The sequence below is a fragment of the Neoarius graeffei genome, chromosome 9 (genome assembly GCF_027579695.1).
Source record: "Neoarius graeffei isolate fNeoGra1 chromosome 9, fNeoGra1.pri, whole genome shotgun sequence".
Lineage (NCBI taxonomy): Eukaryota > Metazoa > Chordata > Actinopteri > Siluriformes > Ariidae > Neoarius > Neoarius graeffei.
In genome coordinates this window covers 7023814-7045754 of record NC_083577.1, presented here as the reverse complement: position 1 = coordinate 7045754, position 21941 = coordinate 7023814, and the positions used below count along the sequence as shown (strand labels likewise).

Here is a 21941-nt window from a genome sequence, read left to right as displayed (position 1 = left end):
AGTTACCTTCCAGCCAGTGTAGTGTTAGTGAAGGCCAATGTTTGCACAGTCAAGCTGATTATTATTATTATTTTCCCTGTGTAATTTACTTAGTGGCGGCATGGTGGTGTAGTGGTTAGCGCTGTCGCCTCACAGCAAGAAGGTCCGGGTTTGAGCCCCGTGGCCGGCGAGGGCCTTTCTGTGTGGAGTTTGCATGTTCTCCCCGTGTCCGCGTGGGTTTCCTCCGGGTGCTCCGGTTTCCCCCACAGTCCAAAGACATGCAGGTTAGGTTAACTGGTGACTCTAAATTGACCGTAGGTGTGAGTGTGAATGGTTGTCTGTGTCTATGTGTCAGCCCTGTGATGATCTGGCGACTTGTCCAGGGTGTACCCCGCCTTTCGCCCGTAGTCAGCTGGGATAGGCTCCAGCTTGCCTGCGACCCTGTAGAACAGGATAAAGCGGCTACAGATAATGAGATGAGATGAGAATTTACTTAGTTACTTTTAAAATCAACATCAACAGCTACACACAATGGAGCTACCTGGCAGCCAACATTCTCTCAAAATCTTCCATTTTTAATGAAGCAAACCTGGCAGCCATGTTTGTTTACAAATTGCTAACACGGACGTTTTACGTCTCTGACGTATGATGTCATGTTGTCTTGGCAACGTGCAATATTATAACAATATTGCACGTTCATTCTCCATTGGGTAGAGTGGTGTAATACCCAGCGGATAAGTGATATGATAACAATATTGCATGCTATCAATAAACCCACTAGAAGAGAACAGAATACATGTTTTTATTCCATGGAAAAAGTGTCCAGTATGTATAATAATTCCCGACATTTCAGTCCGATGATGTCACTCGCAGTGTTTTCCTGCTGACTGGACATGTGTTCTCAAAATGGCGAACCGGTTCAAAATTAAAATTCTTTTGATTAACTTGCGTATTTTTTTATGGATGCAATATAAAGAACATTACACGGTGGCGTGAAGATATGAAGTTTATCTTCTCATGCTGAAAAATATTTCACTCATGAAATATGTTCACCACTCAAAGATAAACTTCATATCTTCACACAACCATGTAATATCCTCTATAGATTATTGTAGTGAACATTGTAGAATAATATTGCACAGATAGTATACTGTCTAAAATGTTAATGGAGTTATTTTTAATTATTTAACTAATTATTACTGGAATTATTGTGCATTTATTACATTTAAAAAAAAATCCAACCATTCAAAATAATACAATAATTAATAGGATAAAGTACGACACCATTACATTTATTTGATGCATAAAACTTTAAACTCACTGCAGGGTGTGGTGTGCTTCCTTTCACAGCAGGATGTGGGTGGAAACGCAGTTGAAGTGTGAGGCTGAAGGGCAGAGGGAGGAAAGGCAAGGATTAACCACAACTGCACATGTTGATCTACAGCTCTGAGTTTAAAATGATAATACCGCTTATATGTCAATATAATACCAAGATACAGTCAATAATAAAATCATATAAAAAGCAGCCACTTTGAGGCTTGGGGTACGATAAGCTCAGGGGGAAATCACAGGGATGGTGTTTTACTCACCAATGGGGCTCTACAAGGCCGCCGCTCCTCTCTCGGATTTACTGCAGCAGGTCTTTGTGTTTCAGCTGCAATAATAATAATAATAATAATAATAATAATCTCATCTCATTATCTGTAGCCGCTTTATCCTGTTCTACAGGGTCGCAGGCAAGCTGGAGCCTATCCCAGCTGACTACGGGCGAAAGGCGGGGTACACCCTGGACAAGTCGCCAGGTCATCACAGGGCTGACACATAGACACAGACAACCATTCACACTCACATTCACACCTACGGTCAATTTAGAGTCACCAGTTAACCTAACCTGCATGTCTTTGGACTGTGGGGGAAACCGGAGCACCCGGAGGAAACCCACACGGACAACATGCAAACTCCGCACAGAAAGGCCCTCGCCGGCCACGGGGCTCGAACCAGGACCTTCTTGCTGTGAGGCGACAGCGCTAACCACTACACCACCATGCCGCCCCATGATGATGATAATAATAATAATAATAATAATGTTAGTTTTATAAATATATCAGTTTACAAACATACAGTCATATGAAAAAAATAAGTATATCCTATGGAAATTGTAGACTTTTCCCAACATATTTAAACAAGCAAATGTTTCACTCTCTTTGACGCAGTGCCTTCAGATAAAAGGTGATATACTTGAACAAAACAAGAAGGAAAATCATCTCTTTCAATCATTTATTCAACAAAAATATCAATAGATGTAATCTCCTTCTGTGGAGAAAGTAAGTACACCCTTGGTTTCAGAAGCCAGTATTGGCCCCTTTAACAGAAATAACTTCTTGTAGGGGGTGGCACGGTGGTGTAGTGGTTAGCGCTGTCGCCTCACAGCAAGAAGGTCTGGGTTCAAGCCCCGTGGCCAGCGAGGGCCTTTCTGTGCGGAGTTTGCATGTTCTCCCCATGTCCGCGTGGGTTTCCTCTGGGTGCTCCGGTTTCCCCCACAGTCCAAAGACATGCAGGTTAGGTTAACTGGTGACTCTAAATTGAGCGTAGGTGTGAATGTGAGTGTGAATGGTTGTCTGTGTCTATGTGTCAGCCCTGTGATGGCCTGGCGACTTGTCCAGGGTGTACCCCGCCTTTCGCCCGTAGTCAGCTGGGATAGGCTCCAGCTTGCCTGCGACCCTGTAGAAGGATAAAGCAGCTAGAGATAATGAGATGAGATGAACTTCTTGTAGGCATTTTGGATAATTGTCCACCACTCTCTGACATCAGACTGTTGAACTTTTTGACTGCTCTTCCATGCCAAATTCCTTCAGTTACAGGATGGTTGAGGGTTTTCCTGCATGTACTGCCCTTTTCAAATCTCCCTATAACATTTCAATTGGGTTCAAAACTGGGCTTTGACTTGGCCATGCCATAACCCTCCATTTCTTCTTTTTGAGCCATTTGTTGGTGGATTTGCTTGTGTGCTTAGGATCATTATCTTGTTGAAAGGTCCCCCTCTGATTCAACTTCAACTTTTGAACAGATGGCCTCAGGTTATCTTCAAACACTCTTTGATATAATTCAGAATTTATAGCTAAATCAATGAATGCAAGCTTCCCAGTGCCTGAAGCAGCGAAGCAACCCCAAACCATAACACTTCCACCACCACGCTTCATAGTTTGGTATGAGGTTCTGCTCCTGAAAAGCCATCTTTGGTCTGTGCCACACATTTGATTCATCTGTCCAGAGCAAGTTAATCCAAAATATGTTTACTGGCAAACTGTAGTCTTGCTTTAACGTTCCTTTTGGACATCAAAGGCTTTTTTCCTGGCATACAGGTCAAATCTGTCCAATTTCTTTCTGATTGTAGATATGTGCACTTTCACACCAACAGTTGCAAGAATTACCTGTAGATCCAGTGATGAAATGCTGGGGTCCTTGGAGACTTATCATTATTATTATTATTATTATTATTATTATTATTATTATATACCAACATTTCTGACTTCTTGTTGAACTTTATCACATCTTGTTTCTTTAACACACCCTATTTTTTAATGCTTACTGATTAAACCATGGGGGAAGGAATGTGGAAAGAGAATACCAAAATAAATCAGACTACCAAATATGGACATGCAAGAGCAGAGCAGACAAATTCCTGGTTAACTGTTTGAGAGACCAGTGTTCAAATCCTGAATTTTTAATTTAATTTTATTTATTTATTTGGGGGGGTGTATTCTTTATGCATTCATTCGTCTACAGTACTTTGTCAAAAAAGCTGTGTGCCAGTATTTTGCTGCACTGATATGCCATGCACGTTAAACGTGAAATGGGTTGTAACATTTAATCTGTTCATTACTTTTCTGTATGTAGAATAATTGATGTGGATAAAATGATACCTGATTATGTCCCATTAAAGACAGACATTTAACAATTATTCCACAAAATCGAGTCGTACATGAGCTGATAGACCTATAAGCCACGTACAATGAGATTGAGTGGAATAACTGTTTTATTCTATCCATATTCACTGGATTTTGAGAAACAGAGCATTTTTATTTTTATCTTTTACAAATTCGATAAATAAAAACTTTATACAAAACGTCCGACAAAATCATTTCCGCTGAGGCGGACTTCTTAAAAACCTATCGATGGCTGCACAAATTGACTTCAGTGTTTTTTGTTTTTTTGGAGAAAGTGCCATCTTGCTGTCGTGCCGAAATATAGAATAGCTTTAGATATTTATTTAATTCTTCCTTGGGCATTTCAGTTATTTAATTTTCAAAGTGCTTTGAGGTTTTGAACCAGTCTAAAAAAAAAAAAAAAAAATTCTTAAAGATGAAGAATGTAAACAAACCGGCAAAGTGATAGGAGCAATTTGTGAAAAATGCTACAATAATAATTCTTGAAAAATTAAAAAAAACAAAAAACAAAGATATGTTCTTAACATCAAATACTTTCATTCCATATTTTGTTGCTTTTTTGTATTTTGGAGGGGGTTTGTTTTCGAGTAGAGTTTTTATTTCATCCTCGGTTGGTTCAGCAACATCCTCCGCCATTTTGTTTTTCTCTACTCACAATATATGAGCTGATAGCCGAGTAGTATTGTAGCCAATCAGAGTGCGCGATTGCTCATATCCAGTGAATATGGATAGAGTAATTTCAAATATCCATTCCTTAACTCTCTCTCTCTCTCTCTCTCTCTCTCTCTATATATATATATATATATATATATATATATATATATATATATATATAAACTGCACAAGGCTGACATTAAACTATGATTTTTCAAAAGCCTTGGAAAAAAAACAATATTAGTTGTCTTACACAAATTACTGGCTTTCAGCAAAAATGGAAATATTTTGCTATTGCATGCAAGCCAAGGAAACGAGTGTGTACTCAAGCATTCCTGGAAGCATAATGTTCATCCTGATAACTTCATCTCATCTCATTATCTCTAGCCGCTTTATCCTGTTCTACAGGGTGGCAGGCAAGCTGGAGCCTATCCCAGCTGACTACGGGCGAAAGGCGGGGTACACCCTGGACAAGTCGCCAGGTCATCACAGGGCTGACACATAGACACAGACAACCATTCACACCTACGGTCAATTTAGAGTCACCAGTTAACCTAACCTGCATGTCTTTGGACTGTGGGGGAAACTGGAGCACCCAGAGGAAACCCATGCGGACAACATGCAAACTCCGCACAGAAAGGCCCTCACCGGCCATGGTGCTCGAACCCGGACCTTCTTGCTGTGAGGCAATAGCGCTAACCACTACACCACCGTGCCGCCCTCCTGATAACTTATTTTTCTAAAACTAAATCTAAACTACATGCCAAAAACTATTTCGAGAAAACAAAATGGTTGGAGTGCAGTTCTTCAAACTACACATGATAGAGTCTGACGAGTGTGCTATTCAGCATGTAATGTGAGAGCAGCGCAATGAATAAAATCATGCAGGTCAATCAAGTGCTTCACTTAATGTTGGCATTAAGCATCAGAATCGGGAGGGTAGGGGGTGGAATTGGAGGGAGAATTGCGATCTCGGTGACTTTGACCGTGGCATGCAGTTAGGTTGACGTGGGGCGGCCTTGGGCTGAGGTGCCCTTGAGCAAGGTACCGAACCCCTGACTGCTCCTCGGGAGCTCTGGGCTGCCCACTGCTCTGGGTGTGTGTGCATGTGTTCACTGCTTCAGATGGATTAAATGCAGAGGATGAATTTCACTGTGCTTGAAGTGTGCATGTGACGAATAATGAAGGTTTCTTTCTTTATAAATACAATGCAATGCACTTTCACATTTATCCTGGAATGAGGAACTCACACAACAGAAAAGGGAACTGAGTCCACTCAGTACAGTAGTGATATTTTTCCCCATGTGACGGAGCAAACCACTGTCTGTGATTGACTCTGAGGATTACAATGATGTCATGATGTAATGGTATTTCCCACCTCTGCTCTGGTACTGGCTGAGTCTCTTGGCCAGGTCGACACGGTGGATGGCTCTCAGGTATTTCACCATCATGTCCATCCTGGTGCTGGAGATCTGATCCAACTTCTCCAGTTCCATGACCACATCCAGGAAGCACTACAGAGAAGATCATGTGATCACAGTGGTTATTATTTTTGTCACCAGAGCGGCGCCTTAAATGGTAATGATACACTGTGCACTATGTACTATATACTTATAATACACTTTATTCTATCCACATTCACTGGATATGAGCAATCGTGCACTTTGATTGGCTACTCTACTCCTAGGATATAAGCTCATATACCACGAGCGGAGAAAAACAAAATGGCAGCTTTGCTATCAAGTATTTAAAAGAAACAGAAATAGCTAAAAGAATATAGTTTTTTTTTGTTCCCCAATAGCTCCTGTTCCACACTCCAGCTCAGCCGGTGGCAGTAATGCACCTTTAAATTGGTTTGCCAACTGCCAAAAAACTCTAAAGAAGAAGAAGAAGAAGAAGAAGGACGAAGAAGAACATGGCAGAGCATATTGCTGAACCAACCGAAGATGAAATAAAAACTTTACTCGAAAATAAAACCCCAAAAAATAAAAAAGAAAGCAACAAAATATGAATGAAAGTATTTGATGGTAAGAACATATATATACTAGTGCATCTCAAAAAATTAGAATACCATGAAAAAGTTCCTTTTTTTCATAATTTAATTCAAAAAGGTAAACTTTCATATATTCTATATCAGGGGTTCTCAACCTTTTGCAACCTGGGCCCCACCAAAGCTGGTTCATTGCAGTTGGGGGCCCCTCTTCTCGCCCTGCCCCCATCCCCCCCCCAAACACACTCACCCGCAGTGACGCCACCCGACCTACAGCACCTTATATCGACCAATAGATAGATAGATAGATAGATAGATAGATAGATAGATAGATAGATAGATAGCCCTGGGCTAGATTATTATTATTATTAGTAGTAGTAGTAGTAGGAGTAGTAGTAGTAATAGTAGTAGTAGTAGCAGTAGCAGCAGTAGTAGCATTATCCATAGTAGACTAGCAGTAAGAAAACAACAAAAACAACAAATTATTTGGGTAGAGCTGAAATGGGGAAAGCAAAAATACAGTGTGGGGTAGTAGTCTTTAAAAAGACTGTTTGGGTTTTGCGCTGTATCGATGGATTGATGATAGTAGACTAGCGAGAGTCGGCACGAGTTAACTCGGCAAGAAACCAGACTAGTGTGTGTGTGGCAAGCACTCACACGGTGGCCACGGTATGCAGACTCACTCACGTGACGTTGCGTCATGTTCGCGTCACGGGCTTAAAATAACCTACACACAAGATTTTATGATAGATTGATGATAGATTTTATAATAGTATTGATTTATATGTAATAGTCCAATGTCCTGCATTTTGACATGGGTAAATGTGTTGCATCTGCTTAGCTACTATAGCCTGTTAGCCCCAGATTTTTTTTTTCCTCCATACATGAAGCCTACTCGCGACCCCCCTGGAGTACCTCCGCGCCCCACCAGGGGGGCGCGCCCCCCCGGTTGAGAACCACTGTTCTATATTCATTACATGTAAAGTGAAATATTTAAAGCCTTTTTTGTTTTAATTTTGATGATTATGGCTTATAGCTCATGAAAATCAGAAATCCAGTATCTCAAATTATTAGAATATTCCCTAAGATCAATCAAAAAAAGGATTTACAATACAGAAATGTCCAACTTCTGAAAAGTATATTCATTTATACACTCAATACTTGGTTGGGGCTCCTTTACCATGAATTACTGTATCAGTGCGGTGTGGCATGGAGGTGATCAGTCTGTGGCACTGCTGAGGTGTTATTGAAGCTCAGGTTGCTTTGATAGTGGCCTTCAGCGTATCTGTATTTTTGGGTCGGATGTTTCTCATCTTCCTCTTGACAATACCCCATAGGTTCTCTCTATGAGGTTCAGGTCAGGCAAGTTGGCTGGCCAATCAAACACAGTAATATCATGGTCAGCAAACCATTTGGTAGTAGTTTTGGCACTGTGGGTAGGTGCTAAGTCCTGCTGGAAAAGGAAATCAGCATCTCCAAAAAGCTCATCAGCAGATGGAAGCATGAAGTACTCTAAAATCTCCTGGTAGATGGCTGTGTTGACTTTGGACTTGATAAAATACAGTGGACCAACACCAGCAGATGACATGGCACCCCAAATCATCACAGACTGTGGAAACTTCACACTGGGCTTCAAACACCTTGGATTCTGTGCCTCTCCACTCTTCCTCCAGACTCTAGAACCGTGATTTCCAAATTAAATGCAAAATGTACTTTCATCTGAAAAGAGGACTTTAGACCACTGAGCAACAGTCCATTTCTTTCTCTCCTTAGCCGAGATAAGACACTTCTGACATTGTCTCTGGCTCAGGAGTAGCTTGATATTAGGAATGCGAAAGTTGTATCCCCTTTCTTGAAGATGTCTGTTCGTGATGGGTCTTGATACACTGACACCAGCCTCAGTCCACTCCTTGTGAAGCTCTCCCAAGTTCTTGAATCAACTTTTCTTGACAATCCTCTCAAGACTGCGGCCATCCCTGTTGCTTGTGCACCTTTTCCAGCCACCCTTTTCAGCAATGACCTTTTGTGGCTTACCCTCCTTGTGGAGGGCATCAGTGATCATTTTCTGGACAACAGTCAAGTCAGCAGTCTTCCCCGTGATTGTGGTTGTGTGTACTGAACTAGACCGAGAGATACACTGTGTTCATACTGTTTTACTCAAACTCGAAATGAAATATTCTAATATTTTGAGATGGGTTTTTTTATGTTTTTGTACTGTATGCCATATTGATTAAAATTAAAATAGAAAAATGCTTGAAACATTTTAGTTTATGTGTAATGAGTCTATAATATATAACATTTTCACTTTCTTAAATAACTGATGGAAAATATTGAACTTTTTCACAATATTCTAATTTTTTTAGATGCACTAGTATATATATATATATATATATATATATATATATATATATATATATATATAATTTTTCAAGAATTATTATTGTAGCATTTTTCACAAATTGCTCCTGTCATTTCTCCGGTTTCTTTACATTCTCAGCGGAAATTATTTTGTTGGATGTTTTGTATAAAGTTTTTATTTATCAAATTTGCAAAAAATAAAAATAAAAATGCTCTGTTTCTCAATATCCAGTGAATGTGGATAGAATAAAACAGTTTTTCCACTCAATCTCATTGTACATGGCTTATAGGGAACTCGGTGCCATGCACCTTGTCGGCTATCAGCTCATGTACGACTCAATTTTGTGGAATAACTGTTAAATATCTGTGAGCATGGAGCATCTAATATTTGTAGTGTAGAAACATCTCAGTTGAAATACTAGGCAGAAATGATATCTGATTATTAGATATTTTGCTTCTCATTTGCATCCTCTCTCCCATTTCAGGTCAATTCAAGTACACACCCTTGTCAGCCCCGTCTCTTCCATTACAAAGAGCAAGGTACAACATTTTAGTGCAGAAAATGTCCCATGGTGCACTTTCTGGTAGTTCTAATACATGGGTATTAAAAATACACTGCATTTCTGGGTAAAGAATTCATGTGGATTAAAACATACACAAACAGCATTATTCGAAACAAAGTTTATGTGTAGTCCACAGTCTAGATCAAAGGTCATACACTGGAGGACTACGGATTAAACCAAGTCCCTTGGAAAATACTGCGGTAGAACTGATCAACATATTTAAAAAATGGTCACTTATTGCCTTTTTTTTTCTAAAAATTAACCATCTGAGATTCCAGAGCAGATCCTTCGATTGCGGACAATCGTGTACAGTACATTATTGCACAACCCCGATTCCAAAAAAGTTGGGACAAAGTACAAATTGTAAATAAAAACGGAATGCAATAATTTACAAATCTCAAAAACTGATATTGTATTCACAATAGAACATAGACAACATATCAAATGTCGAAAGTGAGACATTTTGAAATGTCATGCCAAATATTGGCTCATTTGAAATTTCATGACAGCAACACATCTCAAAAAAGTTGGGACAGGGGCAATAAGAGGCTGGAAAAGTTAAAGGTACAAAAAAGGAACAGCTGGAGGACCAAATTGCAACTCATTAGGTCAATTGGCAATAGGTCATTAACATGACTGGGTATAAAAAGAGCATCTTGGAGTGGCAGCGGCTCTCAGAAGTAAAGATGGGAAGAGGATCACCAATCCCCCTAATTCTGCGCCGACAAATAGTGGAGCAATATCAGAAAGGAGTTCGACAGTGTAAAATTGCAAAGAGTTTGAACATATCATCATCTACAGTGCATAATATCATCAAAAGATTCAGAGAATCTGGAAGAATCTCTGTGCATAAGGGTCAAAGCCAGAAAACCATACTGCGTGCCCGTGATCTTCGGGCCCTTAGACGGCACTGCATCACATACAGGCATGCTTCTGTATTGGAAATCACAAAATGGGCTCAGGAATATTTCCAGAGAACATTATCTGTGAACACAATTCACCGTGCCATCCGCCGTTGCCAGCTAAAACTATAGTTCAAAGAAGAAGCCGTATCTAAACATGATCCAGAAGCGCAGACGTCTTCTCTGGGCCAAGGCTCATTTAAAATGGTCTGTGGCAAAGTGGAAAACTGTTCTGTGGTCAGACGAATCAAAATTTGAAGTTCTTTATGGAAATCAGGGACGCCGTGTCATTCGGACTAAAGAGGAGAAGGACGACCCAAGTTGTTATCAGCGCTCAGTTCAGAAGCCTGCATCTCTGATGGTATGGGGTTGCATTAGTGCATGTGGCATGGGCAGCTTACACATCTGGAAAGACACCATCAATGCTGAAAGGTATATCCAGGTTCTAGAGCAACATATGCTCCCATCCAGACGACGTCTCTTTCAGGGAAGACCTTGCATTTTCCAATATGACAATGCCAAACCACATACTGCATCAATTACAGCATCATGGCTGTGTAGAAGAAGGGTCCGGGTACTGAACTGGCCAGCCTGCAGTCCAGATCTTTCACCCATAGAAAACATTTGGCACATCATAAAACGGAAGATATGACAAAAAAGACCTAAGACAGGTGAGCACCTAGAATCCTACATTAGACAAGAACGGGTTAACATTCCTATCCCTAAACTTGAGCAACTTGTCTCCTCAGTCCCCAGACGTTTACAGACCGTTGTAAAGAGAAAAGGGGATGTCTCACAGTGGTAAACATGGCCTTGTCCCAACTTTTTTGAGATGTGTTGTTGTCATGAAATTTAAAATCACCTAATTTTTCTCTTTAAATGATACATTTTCTCAGTTTAAACATTTGATATGTCATCTATGTTCTATTCTGAATAAAATATGGAATTTTGAAACTTCCACATCATTGTATTTTGTTTTTATTTACAATTTGTACTTTGTCCCAACTTTTTTGGAATCGGGGTTGTAAATTATTTCACTGAAGGCAGCTCATCAGGAAAGGAAAGTGTTTTCACAGACTTTCATAGATTTTGTGTTTCATTTACCTTCTCTGGTCCCGTTAGTGAAATGACAACATGGCTTGTTTTTTGATTGACATCTCGCAGTCTCCCAACAAGTTGTACCACTCAGGCAGATGTTTAAAAAAAAAATCCCCCCCACACAGCAGGACTCAGGGCCCATGATTGTATTTTTACTCCCAATTTTTATAGCTCTGTTTTAGTCAGTTCGTGAGAATGCTAAAAACAAAATTAAAAACGTGGCTATAAATAAATAGGTCCTGCTGACGTTAAATGAGCACATAACTGCCATGACCCTGGGGAGTTTTGATGATATTTCCAAAACAAGGCCATGACACGAAAGCAAGACTGATAAGTCGGTTTATATTTCATCAGACTTCCTGAGCAGCAGGAAACTCTTTCTAGAGCAGTACTTATGGCCCTTTTCCACTACCCTTTTTCAGCTCGCTTCAGCTCACTTCAGCCCGACACGGCTCGCGTTTCGACTATCTCAAAACAGCACGAGTCAGCTCGCTTCAGCCCTGCTTAGCACCCAAAACTCGCATCGTTTTGGAGTGGGGCTGAAGCGAGCCAAACCGAGCTGAGTGAGGCTGGGGGCGTGAGCAGACACTCCCCTGTGCACTGATTGGTGAGGAGGAGTGTCCTCACATGCCCACACACGCCCCGCGAGCGCGCTGGGATCTGTAAACACCGTAAACCTGGAAGAAGGAGAATAACGAGAATTCTGAAGCCTTATGCGCCTCGCCTCATCTATACGCTCTTGCCAGTATCTGTTGGCGTTGTCGGTGACAACAAGCCACAGCACCAAGACCAGCAACACTAACGACTCCATGTCCTCCATGTTTATTGTTTACTATCCGGGTCGTGAGACTACCGCTTAAAAGATCACTGATGTCACTGTTTGCGCCGCTTAACGACATCACGTGACGTCCACCCACTTTCGCTAACTCCACCCAATGTGTCCACCCACTTCCAGCCAGCACGGTTCAGCGCGGTGGTAGTCGAAATGCAACTCCAACAGCCCCGCTCAGCTCGACTCAGCCCAACTCAGCACGGCACGGCTCAGCCCGACTCAGCCGCGTTTGTAGTGGAAAAGCGGCATTAGTCTCAGAAATTCTATACATTAAAACCAGGTGCAGATAAATGACATCCATCGAGATCAGACACAGATAGAGTTCAATTTCTTGCCATTTTACCTCAAACTTTTCCACTTTCTCTTTAGGCAGGGTGCCTCTCAGCAGGAAAACTAACGACCCCAAATCGTCCGATCCGATGTCCTCGTTCAATTCAGCCATTAGCACCCTTAAAGACAGAAAAACACCTGTCTGAGAGACCTGATTGTACATTGTAGGAGCATTTAGATTTAAATCGGAGTCATCATTGTTGCCTTGAGATCCATTTAATTATTTGCTGCTGAATAAATTACTTGGGCTGTGAAAATACTGAGATTCAAACAATAGATATATATTTTTTTCTCTGAAGCACTAGTATACGCTGAGACTCTATGAGTATATTCTCTATGAGCTGATAAATTCATAGCAGCATATTTCTCATGAATCTGATGAATAGATTTGTAATTACTTAATGTGCTTTGAAATGAGTTTGATGCGAATGATGACAGTTAAAGTACCTGTAATCTGACAGAGCATGGCCGTTTTCCAAAAGCTGCTCAGCCTTGGTCTTATTGATGCCCAACACGTTCAAGAGTAAGTCATACCGCCTCATCCTGAGCATCAGCTCCATCAGAAAGGCCTCCTCTGTTTGTACTTGGACCATGCAAGATTGTAGGATTTCCTTGACGTTGCTGGTGCACTGCTCGGTGTATAACTCTCCACACAGGTACAACAAACGCTTACACTCCTCCAGACTGAGCTTCTCTACTATTTGGTTGATGAGAGCTGCTTTCGACAAAGACATCCTCCTAGAATGGAGAGTAAAGGAAAACTAAACAATTTACACGAGCTTACACTAAGAAAAACAAATACAATCACCCAATATACATCAAATTCACTTTAATCCAAGGTGTGAAGCTTTTAGGATTCCTAAGCTCCATCTTTTTCCATCTCTAATATGAAAAGCAAGTCTTGCAGGAGAAGATGAGAAACTGAATCAGCTGATCCTAAACCATACATCGAAATTAATTAGCATTAAACTCGTATTGTGCATGGTAAGTTGCACAGTCAGTATTTCACAATCAGGGTTTCTTTACGAAATTTACACAATTTACGAAAGACTAGTTACATAAAATTCCTTGTTTGCACCAGTGTTTCATGTTACGTCCGTTGACAAGCACCATGGACTCTAAAAAGCTGAAATGCTTCAGATGAAAACCCTAGTTGTTTTTCTGCTTCAGTATTTTTTGAGCACTCGGTCTGCCAATTGGTGTGAAAGTATCTATACAGTCAATGATTCAGAATTTAAAGGAACAGTCCACCGTACTTCCATAATGAAATATGCTCTTATCTGAATTGAGACGAGCTGCTCCGTACCTGTCCGAGCTTTGCGCGACCTCCCAGTCAGTCAGACGCAGTCAGACGCGCTGTCACGCCTGTTAGCAATGTAGCTAGGCTCAGTATGGCCAATGGTATTTTTTGGGGCTGTAGTTAGATGCGACCAAACTCTTCCGCGTTTTTCCTGTTTACATAGGTTTATATGACCAGTGACATGAAACAAGTTCAGTTACACAAATTGAAACGTAGCGATTTTCTATGCTATGGAAAGTGCGCACTATAATGACAGGCGTACTAACACCTTCTGCGCGCTTCGGCAGCGCACTGATACGGAGCTCAGATATCAATGCGCTGTCGAAGCGCGCAGAAGGTGTTAGTACGCCTGTCATTATAGTGCGCACTTTCCATAGCATAGAAAATTGCTACGTTTCAATTTGTGTAACTGAACTTGTTTCATGTCACTGGTCATATAAACCTATGTAAACAGGAAAAACGCGGAAGAGTTTGGTCGCATCTAACTACAGCCCCAAAAAATACCATTGGCCATACTGAGCCTAGCTACATTGCTAACAGGCGTGACAGCGTGTCTGACTGCGACTGACTGACTGGGAGGTCGCGCAAAGCTCGGAGAGGTACGGAGCAGCTCGTCTCAATTCAGATAAGAGCATATTTCATTATGGAAGTACGGTGGACTGTTCCTTTAACAGTAGACAAACTTACAAATCCAAAAGTGATGTGGGTTTTTTTGACAATAAAGTGAACCTTAAATGTTTATCTTTTTTTATTATCTCCACCAACTTTGTTGGAGGAGGTTATATTTTCGCCTACGTTTGTTTCCCTTGTCAAAATGTTTTTTAGAATTCTATAGAAACTCTATAGAAAATCCTATAGAAACCCCTCTTTCTATGCAATCTCTATAGAACGCTATAGAACTAATACTCTATAGAAAATAGTTTCTATAGAAGTTGTATAGAAATAGTATAAATTCTATAGAAGTTGTACTCTATAGAAAACAGCTTCTATAGAATCTCAACAGAATTCTATATAAATAGTAGTCTATAGAAAACGATTTCTATAGAATTGATACAGAGTTCTATAGAAGCTCTACTTTATTAGGGCCAACAGAATTTTATAAATTTCATAATGGTTATTTCCATAAAAACACAACTTGGTGGATTTTAAAGACCCTACAGAAATTCCAGTCTGAGACAAAAGGCCTTGCATCCAAAGAATAACTTTAGTACTTATCTCCAATAAAAATGTTCTTTATTTCATTTACTTTATCTCACATAATAACACTTCTGATCAACAACTCAATTGATCCAAATGTAAATTACAGTTTAAGAGATAATTTAATAAATGTACTTCCAAAATAAACGCTGATATATGCTATACATTAATTTTCAGTCAAGCTCAATGGCATTTGGAAGAAGTGAAACAAACGTCTTTCTTTGTATTTTCATGTAAATATACTTATTTGCTATATCAGATAAATTACATGCTATCAATTCATTAGTGATTTCAACCTCTCTAATTTGATGCCCCTTAACTTTATATATACCTGTATTTAATTGAAACATTATTCGAGTAGATGTTAAATGTCGAAATATACAGTACAATTCTTTTTTACAGTTACATATATCATCTTCACATTCATTTTTACGGGCGGCACGGTGGTGTAGTGGTTAGCGCTGTCGCCTCACAGCAAGAAGGTCCTGGGTTCGAGCCCCGTGGCCGGCGAGGGCCTTTCTGTGCGGAGTTTGCATGTTCTCCCCGTGTCCGCGTGGGTTTCCTCCGGGTGCTCCGGTTTCCCCCACAGTCCAAAGACATGCAGGTTAGGTTAACTGGTGACTCTAAATTGACCGTAGGTGTGAATGTGAGTGTGAATGGTTGTCTGTGTCTATGTGTCAGCCCTGTGATGACCTGGCGACTTGTCCAGGGTGTACCCCACCTTTCGCCCGTAGTCAGCTGGGATAGGCTCCAGCTTGCCTGCGACCCTGTAGAAGGATAAAGCGGCTACAGATAATGAGATGAGATTCATTTTTACACACTGCAACCACTAACTGCAGGGTCCCAATCCGACCATCTCTTAAGTGAAAGCAGGAATTATTTCTTTCTTGTTTCTTATGCTTTAAATGTTCAGATACAAAATATAAACCATTCTCAAGAACCAATCGTTCTGTTGACTTTCTATAGGAATTCTATAAGATTTCTATGTATAATCTCTATAACATTTCTATTAAAACTCTATAAAATTTCTATTAAAACTCTATAAAATTTCTATTAAAACTATAAAATTTCTACAAAAAGTCTATAAAAATTCTATAAAATTTCATTTAGAAATTTTATAGAATTTTTATAGATTTTTTTTCTATAGAAATCTATAGAAAATTTTACCAAGGGTTGTTTGTCTGTTCCCAATGTAACTCAAAAAGTAGTGAATGGATTTTGATGAAATTTGGTGGAAAGGTGATCCATGGGGTAAGGATTGATTAGATTCTGATTCAAAGCTGGCTTAGGTACAGTGGTGATGGAAAGTTTGTGAACTCTTTAGAATTTTCTATATTTCTGCATAAATATGACCTAAAACAACATCAGATTTTCACACAAGTCCTAAAAGTAGATAAAGAGAATCGAGTTAAACAAATGAGACAAAAATATTATACTTGGTCATTTATTTATTGAGGAAAATGATCCAATATTACATATCTGTGAGTGGCAAAAGTATGTGAACCTCTAGGATTAGCAGTTAATCTGAAGGTGAAATTAAAGTCAGGTGTTTTCAATCAATGGGATGACAATCAGGTGTGAGTGGGCACCCTGTTTTATTTAAAGAACAGGGATCTATCAAAGTCTGATCTTCACAACACATGTTTGTAGAAGTGTATCATGGCACTATGGCGGTGGGGGCGTGGCCAAGCGGCAGTCTGTGAATGCAGGGCGGAGTCAGGGAAGGTAAGTGGTGGAATCATTGCACCTGATGGGAATTAACCTGTGTTTGTGTGTCTTCCCCAATGACCGCGCCCTATAAAGAGGAGAGGGAGAGCAGAGGAAGAGGTCTCTCTCCCGACCAGAAATGTGTGTGTGAGAGAGTGAGTGTGCACTGGTGGTGCAGTTGGCTGAAAAGATGAAAAGATAGTTGGCTGAAAAGGTCCGGGTTCGAGCCCCGTGGCCGACGAGGGCCTTTCTGTGTGGAGTTTGCATGTTCTCCCCGTGTCCGCGTGGGTTTCCTCCGGGTGCTCCGGTTTCCCCCACAGTCCAAAGACATGCAGGTTAGGTTAACTGGTGACTCTAAATTGACCGTAGGTGTGAATGTGAGTGTGAATGGTTGTCTGTGTCTATGTGTCAGCCCTGTGATGACCTGGCGACTTGTCCAGGGTGTACCCCGCCTTTCGCCCGTAGTCAGCTGGGATAGGCTCCAGCTTGGCTGCGACCCTGTAGAACAGGATAAGTGGCTACAGATAATGGATGGATGAAAGGATCCAGTAGTACCAAATTACACCTGCACCAAATTATACCTGTACCAAGTGTGTCTAGAGCATTTAAAGTGTATGTAATGCCTTATTGCAATGCTTTAAAATTAATATATATCATTAGTAATGACCAAAATGAATTAATAAAGCAGGGGGAAAATAATATTAATTATGTTATTTTATTATCAAGCATACAACTATTGATAAATCGCAGCTTCCGGATCCCGGAAAAAGGCAGCCTTGCCCTAGGGCTAATCTCACATGATGTCACATGTGGAACCCCGGTTATCTGGGTCATTTTCGTTCATCTGACTCCATGCTTGTTTATCCGCTGAAATTGGATATTTTTGTTGAAATCTTACAAAAATAATGATAGGAAACTGCTGTGTTGTGTTTGGATGTTCAAATTAATATACAACAGGTCATTCAGTTCACAAATTTCTGAGAAATGACACTAATCTGAAGCTACAGTGGGCGAAGTTTGTGCAAACGAAGCAGGCAGATTTCGTGTAAACTACTACTAATAAATCTGATTCATCAGGTGTTCATCACCACCAGAATGACCACATGAGAATTATTGGAGCAAAAAAGAAACCCGTTTATTTAATAAATGACATTTGAGCTGACATTTGAACAGTTCGTCAATTCCCCTATTATCGTCCATTTCATATTTTCTTTCAGTAAGTACACTGAATAAGTGTACATTTAAAAGATTATATTTCTGCATTTATTGAGGTACATGTAAATATTTTCCCTATATTTTGCAGCGGCCAGCTTAGAATAAAAATCCACAAACCAATATGTGTTTACAATTCTCTCTGGCTGGTGCTGCGTTGTCGGCAGTGAGTGGGACTGTCGTGAACTGGAAGTTTCTCATCTTGGGGGCTTGAAAAGATAACCATTTACTCCAGAGTATCCTTGATAATCATCTGCCCCTTCATCCGACATGATCACTATCAGAATTCTCTCCAAAGCGTGATTCCATATCAAGACTGGTCTAACCACTGCTGCGCACATGAACGAAATTGATACCTGGATTGTTACACGTGTGACGTGACGTCACACGTGTAACAATCTTAGCGGGATCTTCTGATTATGGCCTTTTGGATCAGCTTTGGTTCGAAAACACATGGTCAATCAACATAATGATTATTGCTTTGTACAAGGAAAAAAGTGTGGTTTAGGGGCATTACATTCACTTTAAACTTGGTGGAGCCCATCCCTCTCCAAGCTTGATCAATGGACAATTTAGAGCAGCCCGTTAGCCTAACTGCATGTCTTTGAACTGCAGGGGAAACCAAAGAAAACCCACACAGACACGGGGAGAACATCCACACAAAAAGGCTCCTGTCAGCCACTGGGCTCAAACCCAGAACCTTCTTGCTGTAAGGCAACAGTACAAACCACTGCACCACCATGCTGCTCTACCAATGTATTCCTGTACCAAACTATTCCTGTACAATAGTAGCAATGCATTGTTGAAAAATCTGTGAAAAATTCAGCTCAAGGTTATTTTTACTACTATTTAGTACAATTAACATAAAATGAGCTGCACTGAATTATGAAAAAATAATATTGCAAAACTTATAATACACCAGAAAAGATGCAATATATCAGAATTTAGCATGATATCAGTGTCATATTACCTAGGTCTAGTGTCAATAAAACAATAACACACTCATGACATTAACTTTGTCAAAGGACTGGAAAAGAAAACATGACAAACACAGCCTAATATTAACCACACGCCAGTATCAGATCCCAGTGACCCAATACTGACTAAGTATCAGTATTACCTTTTAAACACATGTACATGTATCTTTCAATTACGTTCATTATGTCTTATATTGAATATTGTTAGTTTTTGATTAAGATGGCACTCCAGGTATGGGACCAACCTGTCAATCCAGACAGGAAGGCCACGCCTTCGGAAACATCAGCTGATAAAAGATGCGTCACCAATAACATCCGGTGACACTCTGAGGAAGACGACAGTCGTACGTCGAAACATGTCAGGTAAACAAACCTAAAAAATTAGATGTCTGATAAAAAAGAAAAAAACTAACAACATGTACATGTAATGTGGACATGTCAAGGTTTTGCTAAAAGCATAAAGTAAATACAAGAACTAGAAGAACACTCAGTAGAGTGCATTCCTCTGCCAAGCCACATAGTATCAACATCAAAATCAAGAAGTAGATTCAACTGACATACCAGTAGCTTGCTTTATCCTATTTCCTAAAGCCGCGTGCCTTGACAAGCTTCCACCTACCAGTGACGCATTGAAGCACAATGTGATGTGATGAGAGCACATTATCAAGCTATGATATGGCGTCAAGCTCACATCGCAAGGCCAGTCTTACCCAAACCAGAGGAGTCTGGATGGATAATAAAAGATGACTACCTAGTGCTGATAGTGGCCTAGTGGTAGCGTGTCCGCCTCTTGATCGTGAGATCGTGAGTTCTATTCATGGTCGGGTCATACTAAAGACCATTATAAAAATGGTACCTGCTATCATCTGGCAAGGCACGCTGCAATACAGATGTGCATGGTGAGTTAAACTCTCGTGGTTACCAGAGGACTAGCCCCCCACTGTAACCCTAGCTATGTGAGAGGCCGAGGGCTATGGAAACGGAGATCGGCGCCGCCCGATGCGCCACCATCAGAGTTGGGCCTGGTTAGTACTTGAGTGGGAGACTGCCTAGGAATACCAGGTACTGTAGGCGCGGGAAGGACTTTGACTTTTGACTTTGACCTAGTGCTGATCCTAATGATACTAGATCCAATCCCCAAGGCATGGTTTGAAATGATCTCCTGCAATTGCAAGACCGGCTGTGCAACACAGCAATACAAATGTCGCAAGTCAAAAATTATGTGCACTGGACTTTGTAGCTGCAACAAATCTACAACCAACGTATGCATCAATGTAACATAAATTACATAAGTTAAAGGTACCGTGGGTAAGCAGAACTACAGGGTGTCCATAAAGTCTCTTTACAATTTAAGAAAATTATTACAAAGGCAGTTGTTGAGATATTGTCTCATCTCATCTCATTATCTCTAGCCGCTTTATCCTGTTCTACAGGGTCGCAGGCAAGCTGGAGCCTATCCCAGCTGACTACGGGCAAAAGGCAGGGTACACCCTGGACAAGTCGCCAGGTCATCACAGGGCTGACACATAGACAACCATTCACACTCACATTCACACCTACGGTCAATTTAGAGTCACCAGTTAACCTAACCTGCATGTCTTTGGACTGTGGGGGAAACTGGAGCACCCGGCGGAAACCCACGCGGACAACATGCAAACTCCACACAGAAAGGCCTTCGCCGGCCACGGGGCTCGAACCCGGACCTTCTTGCTGTGAGGTGACAGCGCTAACCACTACACCACCATGCCGCCCGTTGAGATATTGTAACTAGATTTATTTTATTTTAATCAGTGTTGATTAAAGTTGTTATTCACATTACAACTTTGTGCTTCAGATACTGTGTTGATGGAAACCGAACCCCTATAAAATGGCTACTCCTCAAGAAAAGGCACAATGTGTATCCTGGTTTGAGTATACCGTCTTGATGTGCTTCGTGCAACTAATGGTGCCCATATAGAGGTCTATTAACTGCAGTTGAAAAAAAAATTAATAAACACTGATTAAAATAAAATAAATCTAGTTACAATATCTCAACAACTGCCTTTGTAATAATTTTATTTTAAATTGTAAAGAGACTTTATGGACACCCTGTATATCAGCGTTATCTGTGTGAAATAAGTACTAATATATCAATATTATCAACCGGTATATTTCCGATTGCTGGTTCAATCATGCGCAGCTCTGGCGGCCACGCTGTTTTCTTGTCCAACTTTTTGTCTATTTAAATATTCTCTCAACCCAATTCTGGCTCAGAAAATCTTTCTACTGGACATCTAAACATCTTGTCCTTGCTTCAAACTATGTTTGGACCTGGGAAATGGTACTCTCCAGGAGAAATTTGAAAGTTTGCTGCTTGGAGTTCAAGATCTTGTTCCGGTTTATACTCTGGTGACTATGGGGGTGTTGGTTGGAATCCATTGTTCCTGGAGTCAAGGAATTCAAACAACATTCTTTTGGGTGTGTTTGTTTATTTGGCATCTTTAAATGCTTGTTCTGGACCATTGACAGTCAAGATCAGGTGGCATAAAAGTCTGTGAACTCAGTAGCAACATTCCATACAATCTTGGATGTGCTCGTTGTTTCCATCGTCAGAGTGCTTGTCATTTCCATCCTCATCAGCCACCTTCGCATGATAACCTGATCAACATTGAATGTTATGGTTGAATTATCACTAACTGCCGAAAACAACAAATGGTATTGTGTAACATCAACACACGCTCTGTTAGGAACAAGACTGCTGAAATCTTTGATTATATTTGTGAATACAGGCCAGATTTAGTAGCTATTACAGAACATTGATCAGTTAGTGACACTGCTATGAGAACTGAATTATGCCCAGATGGCTATAAAATTTCTTGGCCACCCAAGATCAGATCGACGCAGAGTGGGGACTTG

The 21941-nt window shown here is 40.6% G+C and overlaps 1 protein-coding gene across 2 annotated transcripts in view; it reads right to left on the bottom strand.

The window, feature by feature from the left end:
- Positions 1-21941, bottom strand: part of LOC132891444 (CASP8 and FADD-like apoptosis regulator) — a 47650-nt gene that overhangs the window by 15673 nt on the left and 10036 nt on the right. Inside the window, exons 1-6 of one of the 2 annotated variants that reach the window (XM_060928994.1) lie at positions 19292-19373; positions 13101-13391; positions 12667-12772; positions 5959-6094; positions 1569-1633; positions 1301-1364 (exon numbers count right to left, since the gene is read on the bottom strand). In XM_060928994.1, the coding sequence (XP_060784977.1) occupies positions 1301-1364; positions 1569-1633; positions 5959-6094; positions 12667-12772; positions 13101-13387 (658 nt within the window). In that variant the 5' untranslated portion in view covers positions 13388-13391; positions 19292-19373. Of the gene's footprint in view, positions 1-1300; positions 1365-1568; positions 1634-5958; positions 6095-12666; positions 12773-13100; positions 13392-19291; positions 19374-21941 lie in introns of those variants that run through there. The other variant, XM_060928993.1, reaches the window with a different exon arrangement.